The sequence below is a fragment of the Bubalus kerabau genome, chromosome 6, assembly GCF_029407905.1.
Source record: "Bubalus kerabau isolate K-KA32 ecotype Philippines breed swamp buffalo chromosome 6, PCC_UOA_SB_1v2, whole genome shotgun sequence".
In the NCBI taxonomy this organism is placed as follows: domain Eukaryota; kingdom Metazoa; phylum Chordata; class Mammalia; order Artiodactyla; family Bovidae; genus Bubalus; species Bubalus kerabau.
In genome coordinates, this window is record NC_073629.1 from 24,979,634 (window position 1) to 25,004,790 (window position 25,157).

The 25,157-nt window shown below is 40.2% G+C and overlaps 1 protein-coding gene across 4 annotated transcripts in view; it reads left to right on the forward strand.

The window, feature by feature from the left end:
* WARS2 (tryptophanyl tRNA synthetase 2, mitochondrial) overlaps positions 1 to 24,942 on the forward strand; it is a 95,831-nt gene extending 70,889 nt beyond the window's left edge. For 3 of the 4 annotated variants that reach the window (XM_055584593.1, XM_055584592.1, XM_055584595.1), the window contains 4 exons: positions 4,063 to 4,143; positions 7,982 to 8,067; positions 22,013 to 22,131; positions 24,309 to 24,942. In XM_055584593.1, coding sequence (XP_055440568.1) covers positions 4,063 to 4,143; positions 7,982 to 8,067; positions 22,013 to 22,131; positions 24,309 to 24,757 — 735 coding nt within the window. In that variant the 3' untranslated portion in view covers positions 24,758 to 24,942. The remainder of the gene's footprint in view (positions 1 to 4,062; positions 4,144 to 7,981; positions 8,068 to 22,012; positions 22,132 to 24,308) is intronic. The other variant, XM_055584596.1, reaches the window with a different exon arrangement.
* Positions 24,943 to 25,157: the final 215 nt, after the last annotated feature.

A 25,157-nucleotide genomic window follows, 5' to 3' on the forward strand; every position in this document is an offset into this window, starting at 1 on the left:
TTCCTTCCTATCAAGCCCAGCAATTCCATTGAGTATATTTCTTGGCCCATTTGTTTGTAATCCCCCTGTCTTCTGTTTTCAGATATAAAGGAGCCCATTAGAGTTGAAGTTCTCTCACTTTCTGCTCTCCACTGTTATCCCACAAAATAGATCCTCATCTGTATTTATTTCTCTTCCTCATGTTTCAGTGGAAGATGTAGGTTTATCCCACCTTAAAAAAAAAATTTTTTTTTTGTTCTCAATCCCTACCACTTACCTTTGTTTCTATCCTCCTTAAAAAAGAAATGTCTTACACACGTGATAAAATTGCATGGAACTAAATACACCCGCACAATGAGTGCATGTAATACTGGTGAAATCTCAATAGGGTGGACGGATTGTATCAAATTCTGTTTCCTGATTGTGAGGTTGTATTGTATTTATGCAAGGTGTTGCCTTTGGGGGAAACTGAGTGAAGGGTATACTGGATCTCTCAGTAGTGTTATTTCTTACAACTGTAAGTAAATCTATAATTATCTCAGCTTAAAAAGTTAAAAGATTCTTTCTGAAATTTCTATAATTATAATGACTGAATCGCAAGCTGGAATCAAGATTGCTGGGAGAAATAACAACCTCAGATATGCAGATAACACCACCCTAATGACAGAAAATGAAGAGGAACTAAAGAGCCTCTTGATGAGGTGAAAGAGGAGACTAAAAAAACTGGTTTGAAACTCAACATTCAAAAAACTAAGATCATGGCATATGGTGCCATCATTTCATGGCAAATAGAAGGAGAAAAAGTAAAAGCAGTGACAGATTTTATTTTCTTGGGCTCCAAAATCACTGTTGATGGTGACTGCAGCCATTAAGTTAAAAGATACCAGCTTCTTGAAAGAAAAGCTATGACAAACCTAAACAGTGTATTAAAAAGCAGACATCACTTTGCTAACAAAGGTCTGTATAGTCAAAGCTGTGGTTTTTCCAGTAGTCATGTAAGGACATGAGAGTTGGACCATAAAGAAGGCTGAGCGCCAAAGAATTGATGCTTTAGAATTGTGGTGCTAGAGAAGACTCTTGAGAGTCACTTGGACTGCAAGAAGATCAAACAAGTCAATCCTGAAGGAATTCAACTGTGAATATTCATTGGAAGGACTGATGCTGAAACTGAAGCTCCAATACTTTGGCCACCTGATGCAAAAAGCTGACTCATTGGAAAAGACCCTGATGCTGGGAAAGATTGAAGGCAAAAGGAGAAGAGGGCAGCAGAAGATGAGACGGTTAGATAGCATCACTGAACCAATGGACATGAATTTGAGCAAACGTCTGGAGATGGTAAACGACAGGAAAGCCTGGCGTGCTGCAGTCCATACGGTCACAAAGAGTCAGAGACCACTTAGTGACTGAACAAGAACAGCAATCATTTATTGAGTGCTTACTGTATGCTAGGTACTCTACCAAGCACCGTCAGGTGAATACTGTTGTTAATCTCATTTAATACATGATAAAACTGAGGCACAGAGAGGTTAAGTCATTTATACAGGGCTACCCATCTAATGAATGGCAGAATTAGCATTCAGAAACCATGGCCTAACCTCAGAGACAGAACTCTTATGAACTCTGCTCTATTTCCTTTTTTTTCTTGTTCCATACTTAATGGATACTACTTTGACATTTCATATTTTCACAGGTGTTTGCCATACCTTTTGTTTAGTTACTCCTTTTTAAATTAATTTTTACTGGCATATAGTTGCCTTACATATACACTATCGATACTATATACAAAATAAATAACAAATGATACCATACTGTGTAGCACAAGGAACTCTACTTAATGCTTTACTTGTATATCTGTCTTTATATCTGTCTCCTAGTCACATTTCAACCACCGCTTTATAGTTCAGCATTCATCCCAGTCACTGCCCTGAAATTGCTTTTTGCCGGATTACCAAGGGATTCTTTTTGGTCCTAACCATTCTTTCTGCAGCCTTTGTTACTGTTCATACATTCAACAGATATTTATTGAGCACCTATAGTGTACCAGACTCTTGTTTTACAGCAGTGGACAGGGTAGGCAAAATGACTGTAACTGCAGAATACATGTCTTTACTCGTTAAGATTAAGAGGTCAGAAATCTTAAATCACTGCTGACTTGTTTGTGGATGGTCAACAGACCACTTTATTGTTCCGTGTTTTTGTTTTTCTGTGGCTGAAACAGGTTATATTTTTATTTTGTTTGTGATTTCACAACAGAAGTCAGAATGTACTATATTTAATACCATTTTCATTTTCTCCAGATAGAAATCTGATCACTTCCAAGCCGTAGCCATGAATATGAATAAATTAAGAGAGCCAAATCCTAAAGTATAGTACCCTTCTGATGTACTTATTAATGATAAATTATGAAAATTATTTGCCTTTGACCAAAAAGTCTTACTGTTTTTCTATATAAGAATAATTGAATTAATTTTATGCCACATTATTTGGAAACACCAGGAAGATCTCTGCAGAATATTCAATAGGTCTCATTCCATATATCCAAATATAAAGCTACTCCAAGGAAAATACTTGACTTTATAGAGACGTCACGGTAGCTGTTTGCATATCAAAAGCTGAGCTCTTGAGCCCTAGTTGAAGGAAAGGGATCATCTTGTCTCTTTCCACATGTTCATGGTTATTTTCTGTGTTTTTATTCCTTTCCTAATTCAGTAAAGAAAAAAAAAATCTCTCCTAGTTTTTCATGTCAAAAAACAGCTCTTATTTTATTAGTTCAAGTGGGAATGTTTTTTGCTGGTGACTGGAAGCGACTATAATCCTCTTGCTTCCAGCCAGGGTTCCTGTTTGTCTGATAGCTGTTTGTTTACAGCAGCAGTTAGCAATTTGCATGGACAGTGCTGTCAAAGTCACTGCCCTCAATGAACCCCAAATGCCTCTTGGAAGAAAGATGACAGATTCAGCCCAGCAACTTGCAAAACTTTAAAAGTGATTCCTTGTCAAACATGTGAAAAACAACTCTTCCCTCCCCATGACTTGAGGGAAAAAAAAAAGAGAAACTATCTTATGCCAGATGGCGATTCCTTGCTAGTAAAATAGGCCTGGGCTGATTCAGCTTCATTCCTTTATGTTCCATTTGCAAAACCCACAAAGAACACATTTGGGGCCACTTTCCAGAGCTGGCAACCGTCTCTGCTTTTTAAGGAAATCAGATGGGCACACACACACAAAGCCACAATGGATGAAGGGCTCAGAATCCCCAGGGTCCTGAAACGGGATGCATAGGCCTTAAATTCTCAGTGACCAGTTAGAACTTGGCCCAGACCCAAGAATCATCCCAATTGTTGCCAGATTTGGTGACTTGATTTAATTTGGTTAAAACAGAAACAAATTGGGAGAAGGCTATATTTTCTTGTTGATTAAACCTCTTCTTAAAAAAAAAAAAGGAAAAAATAGAAACTATAAAAACACGCTTTCAGATGATAAATTGACTCCTAAATTTCAAACTACTCTGGGTGTAAAGGACTCAGTCTTTAATTTTCAGTCCACTACCTTTTTTTGCCATGTAAGATATTACAGCTGCTTTCATATATTTAGAGGATTGGACCAGTGTGTATGCGTGTTTGTGTGTGTGCATGGGTATATCTTCTCTTTGGCTTTTATTTTTTTTTACATATAGTTGACTTATTATATTAGTTTCAGGTATATAGCATAGTGGTTCCATATTTTTATAGATTACACCCCATACAAAGTTATTATAAAATCCTAACCAGATCCCCTGTGCTGAAATAGATGGCTCAGGACATAATGAAGTCCCCTCACTGAAGATGCTAAAGCAATGTCTGGTCAGCTGCCGGCTAGGAATGTTGTGAAGAAGATTGAAATACTAGACTAGTAATGGTACTGGGTAGTTTTTAAGATGTCTTCTGCATCTAAAATTCTATGCATTATGAATTAACTCCCTTGATTTTTTAAATTACCATGACCTGGGATATTTTAGTCAAGGTAATACCTATTGTCCATTTCGTTTTGCCTTATATGCAAGATGATATTGACCACCTTTGTTAATGTTCTATTTTATTTCTTCAGGTGTCTGAGCACACACAATTAAGTTGGATCCTTACCTGCATGGTCAGATTACCTCGATTACAACATTTACACCAGTGGAAGGTAAATGCCATTGATCTGATTAATAAACAGAAAGAAGTTCAGTCCCCACTGCAGCTGTTTTTCCCCTCTCTGTTTATTTTTGTGTTAGGCTCTGGGAATCCTGAGTTTTCTGGCTTGCTATGCACTAGTGGCTAGCAAGACCAGTATCTTTAACCTCATCACCTCAGGGTATGAAAGAGAAAATAGAAGGATTCTCCAAGATTCTTCCGAACTAAAAAACTAGTTACAAATATCCAGCTTATTCATTATTTGATTTTATCTATGCATGGTCAGTCCTTAGTGACTGTTAGTTAGACTTGGTAAGACTTTGAATGTGCCACATTCTAAGTAACAAACAATCACCATTTCTGGATTACTAGACCCTGAGGTTGCCTCCACCAGAATTAACTGGCCGTTAAGGCCTGAAGGTTATCATTGTGGGGAGAAGAGACTACATATTTTATTCCATATTTAAACAAATTGAGTCTAAGCAACAGTTCAAACTCACAGAAAAATTAAGTCTGTTCTTTTTCTAAGAAGTTCAACTGAGAAATATAAATTGGGTAATTCATAGTATTCCCATGTAATTTTGCAATTGGATCACACCTGAAGGTATGTAGCCCTCCAGGACATCAACACTAATTTTAGTTTCAAGCTTCTTTGTAGCATATTTTCAGGGCCACTAATTTCCTTAAAAGCTTGTTCAGAAGGCTGCACATACACTACAGAGAGAAACAGAGCTTTAAACTGACAGTACCTGAATAAGGCATACTGGTGGTGCTGTAGAATCATTACCTGCCAGGAGTTAGAAACAAAATTGATAATGTTCTCTATCATATGTTGGTTTGCGGCAAGACTTTCCCATTTTATCATAATATGGTAATGCTGAACTGAACACTGAAATACTTTTCAGTTCGGTTCAGTTCAGTCGCTCAGTCATGTCCGACTGTGACCCCATAAATCACAGCACGCCAGGCCTCCCTGTCCATCACCAACTCCTGGAGTTCACTCAGACTCACGTCCATCGAGTCAGTGATGCCATCCAGCCATCTCATCCTCTGTCATCCCCTTCTCCTCCTGCCCCCAATCCCTCCCAGCATCAGAGTCTTTTCCAATGAGTCAACTTTTCACATGAGGTGGCCAAAGTACTGGAGTTTCAGCTTTAGCATCATTCCTTCCAAAGAAATCCCAGGGCTGATCTCCTTCAGAATGGACTTGTTGGATCTCCTTGCAGTCCAAGGGAATCTCAAGAGTCTTCTCCAAAAGAACTGATTTAATGCAAAATGCTCCTACTTTAAAATAGTGTCTAAGAATCTCCTGGAACACGTTGCCAGTGTTACCAGGCAACGTGAATAAGCCTTCCACTAGTCTGTGATTTCTTATTTGTGAGGAAAATATGAATTTCAAAGCTAGTCTTACCCTGGAGCTTGGAAACTGCCTTCAAGGGTCATTCTTTCATTAACAAATACTGATGATGCCTTCTGCTAATCTCATAGCACGCTAAGTACTGGAGATATCATAGTCGCCAAGATGGATGGATGCAGCACCTTTCATGAGGTTTGTAGTCTATTTTGGAACAGATTCCCAGGTGGCACTAGTGGTAAAGAACCTGCCTGTCAGTGCAGGAGACTTAAGAGATGTGGGTTCGATCCCTGTGTCAGGGAGATCCCCAGGAGGAGAACGTGACAATCCAATCTGGTCTTCTTACCTGGAGAAGCCCATGGAGAGAAAAGCCTGGCAGGCTGCGGTCCATAGTGTTACACAAAGTCAGACACGACTGATGCAACTTAGCATGCATGCACAGTTAAACAAAAAATCAGAGTATGAAAAGTTTTAAGAGGACAAGGTTTCAATTCTATGGGAAGACCTAAGAACCCCTAGCTTGGTTTTGATTGGGGCAGTGAGGGGCAAAACAGTGGGGTAGAAGTATAGGATCAGCGCTGCTGAGGTCAGGGTTATTTGGAGGATTGATGAGATAACATAGGTGTGAGGCATATGGGGCCCATAATAGGCATCCAATAAATATTAGAACTTCGGACATCTCCCCACTTCCTTTGTAGTTTCAAGATCTAGTATTCTAATATAAAAAGACTATAAATCTAATGCAGTAGCAATTTTTAAAAGTTGGGTTCTTTTCTCATTTGTTTGTTTCCAAATTAAATTTTTGCTAGAATTACCTGATAATCAGTGCAAACTGGCCTTTATCATGGACATTATAATAAGGAGATGTACTGAAGGAATTGTATGGTCAGCTTTCAAATTTCCTATGAACGCCCTGTAGCAGTAATAGTGCTGTAAGCCAGAAACTGGGCTTCCCTGGTGGTTCAGTGGTAAAGAATCCTCCTGCCGATGCAGGAGACGTAGGTTTGATCCCTGGGTTGGGAAGGTCCCCTGGAGAAGGAAATGGCAACCCCCTCCAATGTTCTTGCCTTGGAAATCCCATAGACAAAGGAGCCTGGCCGGCTACAGTCCATAGGGTTGCAGAAGAGTTGGACATGACCTAGAGACTAAGCAACAAAAACAAGCCAAAAATTGCTGGAAGTAACCAGAAAAGCCTGTAACTAAATTATGGAACATTAAGACGACTAAAGGGAGAAACTATTGTATTCAGATCCAGCCTCAAAAGGTACGTCTGCATTTTGGTTTAGGAAGCCCAAGTTGTGAGGGCATGTGTGAGCCTGATTCTCGGAATCATGCACGTTTATAAATTGAGTTGTTCATTTCACTCAGGAATCACTGGATTTCAGAGAAGTAATTCATATTAGATAAATAAAACTTATTTACACACCAAAATATCAATTTAACGTGCACACTTAGTTGTGTCCAACTCTTTGCGACCCCATGGACTGTAGCCCACCAGGGTCCTCTGTCCATGGGATTCTCCAGGCAAGAATACTGGAGTGGGTTTCCATTTCCTCCTCCAGGGGATCTTCCTGACCCAGGAATCGAACCCATGTCTCTCGTCTCCTGCATTGGCCAGCAGATTCTTTACTACTGTGCCTCATGGCAAGCCCCATTTATCAGTTTACACGTATGATATACCTAGACCTTGGAAGCAGTTACCAGTGAACTGCACACAATTGTCCCTGTTAATAAGCAACTCTACCCAGAAAGCCAAATTTCCTGTAGCAAGGGGGTTAGTACCACTAGGGCTGATGTTCGGGGTGTGCATACCAGTAGTTTATTATAGTCAGCACCCAGGACTCACCAGTTGCTAAATATTTCTAATATCACCTCCAGTGTTTCCATTAGCTTCCCTGTTAAGGAAATATTTTGGTTTTTACAACCTGTACTGTTCATTGGAATCACTTTACTCTCACTGCATTCCCACCTAAAGATCATGACAGATCATTAGAATTGGTAAGATGAAAATTTCTCTTAGTTTCATTGTTTTTTAACACCATGATTTTCAGGGGTTTGTTTTAATGTGATGTTAAGGGGGCATTACAGTTTTGTCAATAGCACAGTATGAGACTTCTGGAAAGTTTCCACAAACAGTTTGATGTTAACTAATATAATGTCATGGTGTTTTCCGACCTTCCCCATGAAATCTGGAATTTATCTGATTTGGAGTCTAGAAAATGTTAGACTTTTATTTTAATAAAATGGAAAAGAAATAGTGGCAGTGCAGGATTGTTTCAAGGGACAGTGGGGAAGCGGATTCACCTTATTCCTGCCTAAGCCGGGACTGTGGAGGCAAGCCAGCCAGAAGATGGCCAGATTTGCTAAAAGGGACTGAGTCAGGATGTTGTTACAGGTGGCTTCAGATCACCCTTTGCTTGCTTTTAAGATTTCTTAATTTAGCATTATAATTAGGTTCATGTCAGATTTGTTTCTCTCCTCTCTTTTCACCCTACAGGCAAAGACTGCCAAGGAGAAGCAGAATGGAACCGTGGGGCTGCTCACATACCCAGTGCTCCAGGCAGCTGACATTCTGCTGTACAAGTAAGGAGCAGAGTTCACCCCAGCCCTAAATGTAGTCATGCTGACAAGAGAGTGTCACCTGACTCTAGAAAATTTGGCCCACGGGGAAGGATGGTTACAGCAAGGGGCAGGCACATGAATCCATTTGCATCTATTCCCCAGTAATAATGCTAAATCAAACCAGTCAGTCCTAAATGAAATCAACCCTGAATAGTCTTTGGAAGGACTGATGCTGAAACTGAAGCTCTAATACTTTGGCCACCTCATTGGAAAAGATCCTGATGCTGGGAAAGATTGAGGGCAGGAGGAGAAGGGGACGACAGAGGATGAGACAGTCGGTTGGCATCACCAACTCACCAACTCAGTGGACATAAGTTAGAGCAAATTCTGGGAAATAGTGAGGGACAGAGAAGCCTGGCATTTTGCAGTCCATGGGGTCGCTAAGAGTCAGAGACGACTGAGCTACTGAACAACAACAAATAGAAGTATGTTTAAATGTGAAACTAATAATTTTAAGAAGTAGCGTTTAAATAGCACTTACTATGGGTTGCAAGCAGCCATAAGTAATTTATGCCTGGGGTTAGGTGATAACAAGGCCTGGACCTAGGATTTGTGTCTATAAAGTTTATGTACAGAGTCTGTGTTCTTAACAGTATGGGATATAGTGTTCACTTCAAGAGTTTTAAATATTGATTTCTCAGATAATCTAGCCTCCCAAGAAATGCAATTCCATAGCACTTGCTGCAGCTATGCAAATGCTCTCTATCTGCTCTAAGACCAGAGCCACTAGTCACGTGTGGCTGTTAACACTTGAAATGTTGACAGGAACTGAATTTCAGCTTTAATTTTAGTTGATTAAAGAGCTGCCTGTGGCCAGTGGCTACTGTATTGGACCGGAGAGCAAGTTTTTCAACATGCTATAAGGTGCCCTCACTTTTCTTGAACCCACAATCTATAAATCAGCTACTCCCGCCGCTTACAGGTCTCAAGACTATATAACCAGAGGATGCCAATGCCTTGCACTCTCTGTAGGACTGGCCAGGGCTTCTGACCCCATTCCTCTTCCAGTTCTTCCCTGCTATCCCCACATCACCTCCCTTGACGCCTATTTGGCCATTTAGAGATAAAGCCTCCCAGTCAGCAGTCGCTCATAGCCAAGCATTGTTATAGTGAAAGCTTCTGAGGAAAAAGATAAATTTGATGAGTGTTTTTTACTCCTTTCCTCTAAAGCCCTGACCCCAATAAAAGTGCCTCTTCTGTGGGAAAACTGGAATTCTTTGCATATAAATGTGATAATAGCATGGAGATGATAGTGTATGTTCCTTGTGACATGACCCCAGAGCCTTCGTGCAATGATGGTGGAAACAGCCAGAAAAATAGTTGCTCAGCCCTACATATAAGGAATGTCCATTAGTACATACAAGCTGTCTTCATTTCATTAAATTTAAGTTTGATTCACATTATGATTATGTGTCTGTTTGCTATTTTAACTTGAATGCTGGGCCCCTGATAGCATTTATTATTTATAATAAGTAACTTTGGACTTATCCTGGGAAATATAGAACATTTTTCTCCAGAAGCTGCAAATCAAAGTCTAAGAAGGATCTAATAGTATAGTTTCCCACTGAAGTAGCATATTTACTTAGAAAGGTTCTACAAAGAACCTTGATTTTGTCACCTGTAAAGAACAGAAAAATCCTTCCTAAAGGATTATAATGAAATACGTCCCTTGTCTATGCTTGATGGTGATATCTCTGACTATCACAGTCTTATGTCTAGTTCCATTTTCAAGGGCTACTTCTACATAGAACCAGAGGCTGATTTTTCAGCACCAGGATTTGGAAGCACACAAGCACAGCAGATTTCTTTAACAGTTCAAGAGCTCTCATGGGAGAGTCCTCTGAACTCAGGGCTATGAAAAAAAAGCGAATTTGAACAAGAACGATTGACCTTTTTGTAATACCATGGAACAGAGAGTAGGAGGGAGCTCTAAAGGGCCTCTCCTCCAAATCCCTTGCTCTGCCGATGTGGCCCAGGCAGGCTAAGCAATCTGTCCAAAGCTGTGGAGCCAGACAATGGACAGAGCAGGCTCGGGGTGTGATCATGATCTCCTGAGGCCAGTGCTCACCCTCCTTAAGGAGCCAGTCATAAGTTATGTTAGGAGGCAAGATCATCACATGAATAACCAGAGCAGTATGAGGTCATCTATACCAAAGTGATGATGAATTTGTTTTCATCAGTTGCCCAAAAATATAATTGGCAGAATGATAAAAATCCTATAGTTTCTTGGTTAATGGTACATAGCTCAGGGACTTATTAAATTCTGTGTAAATTGAAATCACCTAGTATATACTCAATACAGAGATTTTAAGAGTACAAACAACAATTTAAAAGACTGACATTGGCAAAAGTAGCTCCTTAACATCCTCAAATTTATCACATCATCTACCTTTCTTTCAACCCAAGTGTGAGGTTGAGAATGTCCTCTTTTCTTACATAAAACAATAGTTATTTCAGATGCGGCAGGTAAACACCAAGAGCTTTCTAGTAGCTTCCTGTCTGTCTCACTCTGCCCAACGTCAGCAGGTTCTCACAGTTGGTTAAGACTTAAAAATTTGTAGTTCTTTTCCACCCTCAATTATTCCCCTGTAGCAAAAAAAAAAAAAAAAAAAATATTCCTTCTTTAACTCTTCCTGATCTATTTAGTGGTTGCTGCTGCTGCTGCTGCTAAGTCGCTTCAGTCATGTCCGACTCTGTGCGGCCCCACAGACGGCAGCCCGCCAGGCTCCGACATCCCTGGGATTCTCCAGGCAAGAACACCGGAGTGGGTTGCCATTTCCTTCTCCAGTGCATGAAAGTGGTTAGAATATACACTAAGAATGCCATCAGATTCCTTTATTTTTCCTGTTTTCTGAGAGGAAAATTATGGCGGCAGATTTTTGCCTATTCCTATCAGGATTCTGCTATATTAATTTGTTAAACGAAAGTATTTTTCCATACAACTAGGAACTGGAACTTCCCAGGTGGCCCAGTGGTTAAGACTCTGTGCTCCCCATTCAGGGGGGCCTGGGTTCCATCCCTGGTCAAGGAACTGGTACCCACATGCAGCAACCAAGAGTTTGCATGCCACAACTGAAAGACCTCGCGTGTCACAATGAAGATCGAAGATCTTGCCTGACACAGCTAAGACCCAGGGTAGCTAAAATAAATAAATAAATTTATTTTTTAATCCAAGGTAATTGTCTATATTCAAGATGATTATCTCCTACCTTAGCCTAGAAACCATCTACCTCTAACGCCACAATCAGATCAAAGATGTGGAGCTAGTAACTGCGTGCTCCTTTTCTTACGAGAAACAACCCTATGTTTCTGTCCTGTGTGGTCTCAGGCCAGACATCATGCTACCAGCCATGCATGCTCCAGCTCACAGCTCTGTTCCTTTGGATTTTTTTCTCCTGCCATCTTCCTTCAGACTATTCCCAGGAGTACTGTTGCCGCACTATGCACATCCCCCGTTTCCTGGGCATGTGTGTCCTTTGGGCCCCTGCAAAGTGTGCAGACAAGTGCAGTAAACTCAGCTCTGTTTACTACAGCATTTACTCTGCTGACATACATTTCTCATCTGTCTTACTGTGCTTCCTTCCAAAGTTTGCTGCTGCTGCTAAGTCACTTCAGTCATGTCTGACTCGGTGCAACCCTATAGACGGCAGCCCACCAGGCTCCCCCGTCCCTGGGATTCTCCAGGCAAGAACACTGGAGTGGGTTGCCATTTCTTTCTCCAATGCATAAAAGTGAAAGTGAAGTCGCTCAGTCGTGTCCGACTCTTCGCGACCCCATGGACTGCAGCCTACCAGGCTCCTCCATCCATGGGATTTTCCAGGCAAGAGTACTGGAATAGTGTTCCAAAGTTTAGAAACTCCTAATTGCTTGATAATAAGTAGCAGAGGCAGAACTCATCCAGGTCTGATTTTTAGCCTGTACCATTGTTTTCCCTACAACACAGCTCAAGCACTTGGGGTATTTTTTGTTTGAGATATTTCTGAATTTTGAAAAATATGATAACTAGAATGTTTATGAATATATACATTATAAATATAAATAAATACAAAAATATATATATACCAAAAAATTCATATTTTTTCTCACAAGAAATCTATATGTGGCCCCTCATAATATGTTGATGTGCAGAGCTATTATAGATTTCACGTTTCTTTTGTCAAAATCAGCATTAGGATGAGTGGCCCATGATGGGCTAGAGAACAAACATGAGGGAAGGCAGTGGAAGAGAGGCTTTCCAGATAACTGTATGAAAGATTTATGTAAGTGTTTTGGGGGAACTTGGTAAGGAACCCAAGAATGGAGGTTTTGAGACCATCTTAAGCTTGAGAAAGTGAAGTGAAACTATTAGTTTCTCAATCATGTTCAACTCTTTGTGACCTCATGGGCTGTAGCCTTCCAGGCTCCTCTGTCCGTGAGATTTCCCAGGCAAGAATACTAGAGTAGGTTGCCATTTCCTTCTCCATGGGATCTTCCCAACCCAGGGATCAAACCCTCATCCCATGCATTGGCAGGCAGATTCTTTACCATTGAGCCACCTGGGAAGCCCCAGACAATTCAGTGTACTCTCCTAAAAGCAGGGGGAAGGTATTTGTGCACTTTTAAGAACAGGGTGAAATGATCTGATTTATACTTTTAAAAGAGAATTGATTGATATGCAAAGGATGAGTCGTAGGGGCTCAGCCAAGGTCGGTAGGCTACTAAGAGGCTCTTTCATTAGTCTGTTTAGATCACGAAGGTGGCAGTGAAGATGAAGAGAAGAGACAAATTTAAAAGATTCTAGGATGCAAGATGGCTAAGACTTCATAATGGATTGGATGTGTATGAGAAAAAGCCATCAGGGATGTCCCCAGGTTTCTGACTTATACAGCAGGATTGATGATGGTGTTGCCATTCACTGAGATAGGGAATACTGTAGAAGGACTAGCCAGAAGAATTTATAACTTCATGTGGTGTTTTCTCTTCTCTTAGAAGCTTTAACTCCCTAGAAGTTAAAACCTTTATGTCTCTCATAGTCCTGACACCAGGCCTTGCACGTCATTGATCTTCAATAAATAATTGCTAAATTAAGGAGTCATTACCAGTGGTGGTGATTTCATCCCTTATAAAAGGACAAGCAGCACCAAACCCCTATTCCAGCCAGGTTGGTTAAAGGCAGCAGCACTGAAAATGCACAAATACAGCCAAAGAAGTAGGGGGAAAAAAAAAGGAACAAATTTCTGTGAGCAGTGATTATTCATCTGGACACTAATCCTGCCTGAGGGGTGGGGTGGATCCCAAGTGGATGTAGATGCAACAAGGAACTAAGCAAAAGAAACATGGTTTAGTCACCAAAGAAGATCAGACGCATTGTTGTGTGACAGAAGTTATAACAATCAAAATTATGAAAGACTTTTGTTTTATGTTGTGTCTAAGAAAGTACAGTCAGGGTAAGAAAAAAAGAAAATGGGGAAAAAGAGAAGACATTAATATGGAGATCATTATGTAGGGTATAAATTTTAAAAGAACAGCAGTAAATTATTTGAAGTGAAAGGAAGACTGCGAGGAGAGAGGTTGAAAATGTGAAGAGAATAAGCCCCATAAGTGGGCAGAATCAAAGACAGGCTGAATTAATGTAAAGTGTAAACTCAATGGATGCGAAGGAAGGGCCAAGATAAATTATAGGAGGTGAAAGGAGCAGCAGGAGCAGAGGGAGGAAAGACTAGAAACAAACAAACTAAAGTCAGATGAAAAAGCCAAGTGGAGCAATCGGTCCAGGTGAAAAAAATTAAAAAAAATTTTAATCCCTTTTTGTAAAAGCAAAACCTCTCAGGATTGTTAGCAAAGAGGCAAGGATCCGACAGAAGGCAAAGACTTATGCAGAGTCATTATGAAAACTAAATGTGTTTTCTGTTTAGTTTGGTTGCTTTGTGAATCTGGAACCATTTTGACATGTGGAAATATTCATTTTGATGTGCTTAAAGTGTATTGATTATGGTAATTGTTTTTTCTGTGTTAGTTGCAGTCCATTGTGATTTCCTATGGGCTACTGTAATTGCTTTTTAACCTACCCTGTTGGCTAATTTGGTTTGGGGCAGTCAAGATGACCTCTGCATGTCAGCCTTACTGTAATTACAAGGCAGGAGTGCAAAGTCCAGTCACAGAAGAGAAATTTAGGAAGGTGTGGTGAGTACATGTACACCTCAGAGAGGAGCATGTACAGGGTTGTGGATACTGCGGGAAACATAAAAAAGAAGATTTTTGTTTTCATTTCTCATCAAGTCAGTAACTTTCTGCTCCAGGCTGTGTGAAAGGAGATCACAGGACATGATTTTGTAGAATTTCCTAAATAAATCTACTGACCTTCGAAGAAGAGAAATGACTTCCTGACCCTTTGTCATGGTCCCTGGATTTTCCCTTTCCTTTCATTATCCTGTCCCTATTTTCCTTAAATTAAAAGACTCCTCAGAAGTCCTATATCATACCATTTATATTTGGGGATTACCTAATCAGATATATGAACTGCCAGTTTGTAATACATTTTCTACCCAAATCAGGATTGCTGCCCAGGTCTGTGGCTGTCTCAGGGATTCTATGTTGATATTTATGTTTGTGGTATGAGTCTGCTATCAAAAAGGAAAATGGTCCTGGTTTGAAAAAAGTCACAACGTACCACACATCAAGGTCCCAATATTGTCATTCTTGTATGATTTTGTCCTTCATGCTGTCAGATTTAATGAGTTTACATTATACTAATAGCCCGTGTATATTGAGCCCTTACTATCAAGGACTATGCTTGATTAGCTTATCTAATCTTTGAAACAACAGTAAGAGGTCAGCACCATTATGATCCTCATTTTATAGAGGAAATGGAGGCTTTAGAACAGTAAGAAACTAGGCTATGATAACTCAATAGTAGCTAACGGAGCTATGATTTTAACTCATTCTGATTGTTCAGTTCAGTTCAGTTCAGTCGCTCAGGCGTGTCCAACTCTTTGCGACCCCATGAATCGCAGCACGCCAGGCCTCCCTGTCCATCACCAACTCCTGGAGTTCACTCAAACTCATGTCCATCGAGTCAGTGATGCCATCCAGCCATCTCATCCTCTGTTGTCCCCTTCTCCTCCTGCCCCCAATCCCTCCCGGCATCAGAGTCTTTTCAAATGAGTCAACTCTTCGCATCAGGTGGCCAAAGTATTGGAGTTTCAGCTTTAACATCATTCCTTCCAAAGAACACCCAGGACTGATCTCCTTCAGAATGGACTGGTTGGATCTCCTTGCAGTCCAAGGGATTCTCAAGAGTCTTCTCCAACACCACAGTTCAAAAGCATGGATTCTTCGGCGCTCAGCTTTCTTCACAGTCCAACTCTCACATCCATACATGACCACAGGAAAAACTATAGCCTTGACTAAACGGACCTTTGTTTGCAAAGTAATGTCTCTACTCAAGGAGTAAGCATCTTTTAATTTCATGGCTGCAGTCACCATCTGCAGTGATTTTGGAGCCCAAAAAGATAAAGTCTGACACTGTTGGAAATAGATTGAAAAGCAAGACAAGGTCTCAAAAAGCTTATTTGCTAGCAGGAGAGAAAGCAAGATACAATTAAATAAGCAAACAAATGAAGTAAAATTATTAGACTAGGATTAACACTATAAAGAAAATAAATAAGATATTGTGAAAAAGAATAACAGGGAAGCTAACTTTGGAGAGTAGAGTTAGGGAAGTTTTCTGCAAAGAGGTGATATTTAAGCTTAGACCTGAAATCAAGGCACCAGTAAGAGTTAAGGGAGGAACATTCTAGTAGAATACAAGAGCAATACATTCAATAGATCCAGCGCCCTGCCTTAAATATTTGAATTATAAACTTTCCAGGATTCATCATCTTGTTTTCTGTCTTTATAGAGTTCAGTAGCAGGAGAGTCAAGTCTCTCACAAATTCATTTCGATGTTCTGATATAATTTAAGCATTCTATATTCAACCAGGAAAAAGTGAGAAATCACTTCTACTATTTCTATTCTTTTTAACATATTGGTACATTTCCCACAGGTGGTGTTAGTAGTAAAGAACCCACCTGCCAATGCAGGAGACACAAGTGATACAGGTTGAATCCCTGGTTCAGGAAGATCCCCTGGAGTAGGAAATGGTGACCTGCTCCAGTATTCTTGCCTGGAAAAATTCCATGGACAAGAGGAGTCTGGCGGGCTACAGTCCATGGGGTCGCAAAAAGTTGGACATGACTGAGCACATGGACACATGCACACAGACACACACACACACACACACACACACACACATGCCATTTCCTCCAAACCATATTTTGCAGCTAACATTCCTTGTTTGCACACTACATACCAGGCACCAACTATGAGCTTTGCATGCATTGTTTTACTCATTTCTCAAGCAACTCTGTGAGTAGGAACTATTATTAGTCAGCTTTAAAAATTTTTTTAAAGAGATTTAGTTTAAACAACTCACCCAGGGACACCCAGCTGCTGAGTGGCAGAGCAAGAACCTGATCCCAGCTTAACACCAGAGCACCCACTCTAACCACTATGGCCTCTTCTTTATCTGAATGCACATTATATATATTTTCCAAAAAGTTTGCATCCTGAGTGGGTTTTTTTGGTCTTATGTTTTACCACATCATTACATATTTTATGTTTTTAATGATTTTTATGTTTTCTTTGTTTTGGGCCTTTTGCTCTATAGAGAGATTGTGTTTTCTTTGCTTTTATCTATTCCAGTGATTTGGAAGGTGTGCTTTCTGGTTTTAATTCTAGTAGTGATCATCTTGAAACAAAGACCACCCGAATGAGAACAAATAGGCTTTCACAGCTTGCCACAGCAAGAGACCCAGCCACCATTACTTGTGTTCTGCAGCCAGGTGGGGGAGGAGAGAGGCTTTATAGGAAAGGAAGTCTTCAGGGATGCTCTGTTGAGAGATTGTTGCCATGGGGAAGTTGGAGGCTAACTAGAAATGGGGCATCTTATGTGATTGGTTTGGGAAATATATTTGACTTTCTCTGGTTGGTCCTAAGTTGGACAAAGAATTGGGATGTTGGCAGTTATTAACCACATCTTGACCATGCTGGGTCCATTCCTGCAGAGACTGGTTTGTCTTCCTTGGTTGGTTGCTCCAGAGGTTTTGGGTCAGAGATTTTTGGTCATAGAATGTCTGACCATTGTCCATTTGTATACCAGTTTGTCTCTTTTTGAAAATATATTTTTGAGTCTTTCATTAATCCTTTCAAGTAAAAAATGTTGTGATATTGTGTGGTTAAGATGGGTTATTCATTACACTTGCAGATCCTGAGGCTATACTCAAACTTGCTTTTGATTTTGTAAACTAACCTAGGATTTTCAATGGACTGATGTTACATAAATGACTTGACTTCAGACTACATCATTTTCTATTTCAAATTGTAACCAAAATTTAGACTTTATGTTCTTAGTCTTTTTTAGCCAGTCCTTCTATCTCAGCATCTCCATTTCTGAGTTCTTTAGTCCATAGATTTACTTCAACTTTTTTTCCAGTCCTTTACAATTTTTCTTCCAGCCTGGGAATTTCTTTCTGTTCAGCTTACCTCATCTGTAAAATTGATTTACATACAATAAGAATGCATTAAAAGTGCTTAGCAAAATGTGCAGCATATAGGAAGTGTTCAATAGCTAGCTATCAGTCACTTTATCATCATCATCATCATCATTATTATTATTATGAAAGTGTTAGTTGCTGAGCTGTGTCCAGCTCTTTGCAACTCCATGGACTGTAGCCCACCAGGCTCCTCTGCCCATGGGATTTTCCAGGCAAGAATACTGGAGTGGGTAGCCATTCCCTTTTCCAGGGGATCTTCCCAAACCAGGGATTGAACCTGGGTCTCTTGCATTGAGGCAGATTCTTTACCATCTGAGCCACCAGGAAAGCCCAATTATTAGTATGAAAGTGAAAATGAAGTCGCTCAGTCATGTCCAGCTCTTTGCGACCCCATGGACTGTAGCCTACCAGGTTCTTCCATCCATGGGATTTTCCAGGCAAGAGTACTGGAGTGGGTTGCCATTTCCTTCTCTAGGGGATCTTCCTGACCCAGGGCTCAAACCCGGGTGTCCCACATTGTAGGCAGATGCTTTACCATCTGAGCCACCAGGGAAGTCCTCAATTATTATTAGTATAGTTCACATATAAAACACAGCTTGGCTAGGTTTTTTAATACTTTTTTCTCACAACCCTGTAAACATGGTTTCAATGTTGTATTATCAATCTTATTTCTGTCTTTATTTCTAACTATTGGCTTATAGGATTTTTCTTTAAGTTTATAATTTAAAATTTTTTTCTGGATTGTGTTTTGGTGTGATTCTCTAGGATTTTTTTCCCTTTTTTGCCACACCAGGCATGCGGGATCTTCTGTGACCAGGGATCAAACCCATGCCTGATGCACTGGGAATGTGGAGTCTTAACCACTGGACCACCAGGGAAGTCCCAGGTTTTTTTTTAATATAATTGAAACTTGCTGTGTTCCTTCAGTAAGTATACTCATTTTTGTTTGCTTACTTCTTTGTTCTTAATTCATTAACCCCTCCTTCTGTTTTAGGTTATTTCTTCTGTTCACATGGTCCTGATGTCCTCCTGAGGAGGACCATACTCTAGGTCCAAGGATGGCCCTCCAGCCTGTCATTTGTGTGTCATACTTTTCTCTTTCTCCTTTTCCTCTGAGTTCTTGAAGAGCTTCAGGTTTCTTTTCCAGATCACAGATACATCCTGTCCTTAGGATTCTGCTCCTACTGCTCCTGATTCTTCTGTTATCTGTTTGGTTTCCTTCATCATTTTACTTTCTCTTCATTGAATTGTTTTCTGTCACCACCTATGTTTGTTTTTCGTCTATTGTGATTTCTTGCTCATGTGTAATAACAGCCATGCCCTTCTGAATCCTATTGAGGTTACACAGAAGTTTTCTTTAAAAAAAAAAAGAAAACAACACACAGTTGTTTCTTGTAAAAGCTCATTTTCAAATGTTTGACCTTGCTCAGGCTCTGAAGGGTAAAGTTCCCTTTCCTTCGTTCCATGATATTTTTCATAAGCCTTGTGTTGGGGTCTTTCACTTGTTTGTTTGATTGACTGATTTCTTTCTTTTTTGGGGGCGTGCTGAACTGGGTCTTTGTTGCTGCACAGGCTTTTCTCTAGTTGTGGGGAGCAGAGTCTAGTTCTCTAGTTGTGGTGTGCGGGCTTAGTTGCCCCTCAGCATGTGGGATCTGCCTCGATCAGGGATCGAACCCATGTCCCCTGCATTGGCAGGCAGATTCTTAACCACTGGGCCACCAGGGAAGTCCTCATAGATTCATTTTTATGTGTTGGGTTTTTAAAATCCATATCAGAACAAGAAAACTATATTCAAATAGTGTTTTGCCAGCAGACAAAAATCTATAAAGGCCCCTGTGTCTGCCATCTGTCTACTAGGATGCTAGTTGAATTCCCTGCTCAGAATTCAGCAGGAGGGCAGAATCGTGTGCTGCGCCCCAGCCCAATTGCTTGTGATGCTCAACTAGGTTAGTATTGGTGCCTTAGATAGATTTTCTCCTATTGCCTTCCTGGCTCCTTCATTCTCTGAGCAGATGTATTACATGAAAAAGAACAGTCACCAGGATGCCTGCTCCCAGGTTTCATCCTGCTTCTGTCTCTCGCCTTCAGCACTTTATTTTTAATTCATTCACACAGAAGCCTGTTAGTTCAGTGCCATCTCATTTTTTTGCTCTTGCTGTCCTTCCCTGTGGAGTCAGATCCAAAATAAATTTCCCTAAGACCAATGTCAAGGAGATCACCACCTATGTTTTCTTCTGGGAATTTTATGGTTCCAGGTCATACATTCAAGGTTTTAATCCATCTTGAGTTAATTTTTGAATATGATATAAGATACCAGTCCAGTTTGGTTCTTTTACATGTAGTTGTCCATTTTCCCCAACACCATTTATTGAAGAGAGTGTTTTTTCTCGATTGTGTATTCTTGCCTCCTTTGTCATAGATTAGTTGACTGTACATGCACTTGCTTATTTCTGGACTCTGCTCTGCGTTGATCTGTGTGTCTGTTTTTGTGCCAGTACGATATTGTTTTGATTGCTGTAGCTTTGTAATATAGCTTTAAATCAGGGATAAAGTACCTAGTCTTTATGCTAGTCAAAACTGCCTTCACTTCCTCATACTCTAGACAGTTTTTTCAAATAAACCAGTAGCCTATGGACAGTAATGCACAAAAAAATTTTCCAGTTTTTCAGGGACCACTAATTAACCACGAGGCTAATAGATTCTCTCTGTAACAAAGTACCATAGTTTTCTAGCAGTTTTTCTTTTCTGTGGCTGTTTTGAAAAGTTGTTATTTTTCCACTCATATGTACAATTGTCATTTAAATATTCAAGTGTACTCTAAGGCTGATGCTTCCACAGGCAGAATATTAAACGTCCTTGATCAAGAAACTACAACACTTTATTAGCTGTAAATGTCAACACCTAGCCCAACACTACATACTTAAAATCACCTGTCTCCTTCCTTAGTAATATTTCAGTATGTTTTCCCCGTCAGGACTTCTCTGTAATGGTTCATCTTTCTTTGTTTGATATACCTCTTCATGTTCCAACACAGCAAACTTTATATATGGGATTAAAATCATTATAAACATTGTCTTTATATGTTGATAATTTTCATCTTACATCTTCTTCTTTTTTTTTTTTTTTTTTGGCTACACCATGAAACATGTGGGATCTTAGTTCCACCACCAGGTATCAAACCTGCACCTCCTGCATTGGAAGGGCAGAATTTTAACCACTGGACTTCCAGGGAAAGTCCCATCTTCATTTTTTAATAAAACAAAATATTGCAGGGACTTCCCTGGTGGTCCAATGGTTGGGAATCTGTCCTCTCAATGCAGGGGGCCCGGGTTCGATCCCTGGTCTGTGAACTAAATCTCCCATGCCACACACAACCTAGAGTTCACATGTCACACACACACACAAAAAAGATCCTGCATGCTGCAGCAAAGATCAAAGATCCCACATGCTGTAACTAAAACATGGTGCAATCAAATAAATTATTTTTAAAAAATAAATAAAAATAAAATATTGCTGATAGAATCAAGATCTCCTTTGTTCCTTTCCCCAGACCCTTTCTCTTTCCTTCTTTAGAAGCAGCTATGATCATGAATCTTTGGAGAAGCTTCCAGTATGTTTTTATATTTATATATGCATCTATAACCAATACGTAATATTGTCATATGTACTTTTAAGATAAATGTCAGTGTACTCTACACATCTCCTGCGACTTGCTTTTTTCATTGAACATTGTTTTTGAGATCCGTCTACATTGTACTAATAGATTTTGTTCAAGTTCCCTTAGCATGTTGATTGTTCTATGGTTGCAATTTACATAAGAGCAGACAATATTCCAAAAAAAGACTTTGAGTCACTCCCTGTGTGACAGGGAGGAAAACTCTTGCCTGAAGAACTTTCTGCCATCTTTGATTTGAAGAGTCAGGTGGAGTGTCTTTCTAGTGTGAGTGCAAGCCCTGAAGTAAAAAGCATCTGGTCAAAGCTAGGATAATATGTGCTGACTGGGTGAGGGAAAGAGGAGTGGTTTAAAATACAATTATGCTTGGAGCACATGCTCTTTAGGATACTATTTCTCCCTCCCAGCAAGATCCTGTCACGCTGGTGTTGAAGTCTGTATTCTTCAGATATGGAAGACATACAACTAGAGTAGACAAACATCTCCTTGGCATCTGTCTGATACACAGATAAAGACTTGGGTCTCAACATTCCCTCTGTAGCTGGTGAACATTTGTTGAACACCAACAGTGACATAGGCACAGGGAATGCAGCTGCTTGCAATATCATTTCATTATAAGCAGGAGCCTTGCTGAGTTCTTCTGTCTGTCTTTTATTAAAGGTCCACACACGTTCCTGTTGGGGAGGATCAAGTCCAGCACATGGAGCTAGTTCAGGATCTAGCACAGAGTTTTAACAAGAAGTATGGGGAGTTCTTCCCAGTACCCAAGTCCATTCTGAGTAAGTAGCAAATATGAGACTGTCAAATCAGGTTGCGTTTTGAAGAGAGAGGATTGGATGATGGAGTAAGAGATTTGGAACTTTCTTGGGACTATATTTGGCTTTGTCATGAACAGGCTGCAAGATCTGTAATAAGAATCCCATCTTTTTCTAGTACTTTTTCTAGTACTTTTTACTAGTAATGTAGGACTAGTAGGCCTTATTGGATTATTGAATAAAATAACCAAGAAAGTTTGAAAAGTATAAGAGAGACTAGAAACTGTAAATAATCATTTTCATTATAAAATAGCATACATATATACACATTGGTGTGTGTGTGTGTGTACTCAGTCGTGTCTGATTATTTTGCAACCCCATGGATTACAGCCCACCAGGCTCTTCTGTCCATAGGGTTTTCCAGGCAAGAATACCTCAGTGGGTTGCCATTTCCTTCTCCAGGGGATCTTCCCAACCCAGGGATTGAACCTGTGTCTCTTGCATCTCCTGCATTGGCGGGTAGATTCTTTACCACTGGTACCACTTGGGAAGCCATATATATATATATGTATACATATATATATATACACACATACACACACACACACACCACACACACACATACATATATATGTATTTCTAAACACATCTTATTTGGTAGAGCAGGTATCTTTCCCTATCTTGTGGATGAGGAAACTGAGGTTTGGCAAGGCTGGCTTTGTGCCCAAGTCATGTTTCTAGCTCATTGCGAAGCTGGACCCTACACCAAGCTCTTCTTGTTCCAAAGCCAGCTGACCTTGCCTTCTCTGTTCACAGTAGAACAAAAGTACTAAGAGTGAGAACCACTGGATCATAATCTAGATAAACCAAGAGGGCGCTGATAATCCTCGTACTTTGCCTTCTTATACACAATGCACAACTGAGATGGAGTATACAGTTCTACCTACTGAGTCCAAAACCTCACCTGTGGCTTGCAAGGCTATATTAGTCTGGAATCTTATCGAGGTATCAATATTTTGGTAGCAGTGTTAACTTACGGCAGGATCAGAGATTACTGAACCTAAACTCTGCCCCTCTTTATTAAGCTGACCACATTTTAAAGAATATAACATGTGCCTAGTATCAATTTAGAAGCAGAAGGTGGATATAAATTCCTAAGGTATTCCAACAGTTCACACAAATATATTTAGGGCCCCCCATGCATTGAAATCAACCTTCTTTTAGCAATAAGGACTATTTTCATGCTTTGGTCAATTTTACTTTATCTATATAAACTTTATATGTTTCTGTAATAGCCATAAATTAGGCAATTATTAATAATACTGGTTTTATAAAGCACAGCATAACATTTTTATTCTATCAGAGCAATAAAGTCACTTCTCTCACTCTCATGTGTGTGCGCATGCATGTGTGTTTGTGTGTGTGTTGGTAATTGCTTACCTAATTAATGGTAAAGAAATGGAAAGATGCCATAGGTTGTGAAAACTGGCATGGGGGTAGGAAGGGCAGGAGTTGTAGGCAGGGGGTGATTAGCCAATAGGGAAGAGCACAGAGGAAAGAAACAGGATACTTTTTAAACTGTGCATGGCACAACAGTATAGTTGATACAAATTCACTTGTATAAAATTATATGTTTTTATGTGTATATATACATTAAAAGATGCATGAAAATATGATCAAAATATTAACATTTTATTACATGCTGCTAAGTCACTTCAGTCATGTCCGACTCTGTGCGACCCCATAGACGGCAGCCCACCAGGCTCCGCCATCCCTGGGATTCTCCAGGCAAGAGCACTGGAGTGGGTTGCCATTTCCTTCTCCAATGGATGAAAGTGAAAAGTGAAAGTGAAGTCGCTCAGTCGTGTCCGACTTCAGATAGGATAAGTCGTATCTTAGCGACCCCATAGACTGCAGCCTACCAGGCTCCGCCATCCATGGGATTTTCCAGGCAAGAGTACTGGAGTGGGGTGCCATTGCCTTCTCTGATTATAGTACACCTTTACTTTCATGCTTGCTCCAATTGCTTGAATTTTTTACAATGAATGTTTGTTATTTATTTAATCAGATAAAAATAATGAAGCTATTTGATGTTCTCACTGCTTTTTAAGATGTAGACACTGACATTCCTATTGGTGTTTTGTTATTTTGTTTACATCTTTTTTTTTCCCCCTGGGATGTGTATTGGTGTTTCTACCTAGCATCAATGAAGAAGGTCAAGTCCCTGCGTGATCCCTCTGCCAAAATGTCGAAATCAGACCCTGATAAACTGGCCACTGTCAGAATAACCGACAGCCCAGAGGAGATAGTGCAGAAGTTCCGCAAGGCTATGACGGACTTCACCTCGGAGGTCACCTACGAGCCCGCCAGCCGAGGAGGCGTGTCCAACCTGGTGGCCATTCACGCAGCGGTGGCTGGGCTCCCCGTGGAGGAGGTGGTCCGCCGCAGTGCTGGGATGGACACTGCTCGATACAAGCTGGTGGTGGCAGATGCTGTGATTGAGAAATTTGCTCCAATTAAGAGTGAGATTGAAAAACTGAAGATGAACAAGGACCACTTAGAGAAAGTTTTGCAAGTTGGGTCGGCAAAAGCCAAAGAATTAGCATATCCCGTGTGCCAGGAGGTGAAGAAATTGGTGGGCTTTCTGTAAGAAGTTTCAGTGAGTCACAAAAAGACTTTTCTATCTTGTGGTCTGTGCACTCCGATAAAGGCAGCTTTTCTCATAAGCAAACAATTAGAGTTTAGCAACACATAATTTGGTACATCTGATCATTGGTTTCATTTGATGAATAATGATTTGTAGGTTTCAAATAAAGCAGTGTTCTGAAACCCAAATTCTCTAGCAAAAAAAAAAAAGAAAAGAAATAAAATAACACCCAGAAGGCATAACTATCTGAATCCTCAGTTATTTGATGCATGCTCATTGGCCTTGATTTATTGACACAAATATGATTGAGGTAAGTAGTAGTTAATTTGGCCAATGGGTGTTTCATTTTTTTGTCTCTCTGGAGTCCTTACCGTCACAGGTGCTCCCTATATCTATCCCAACC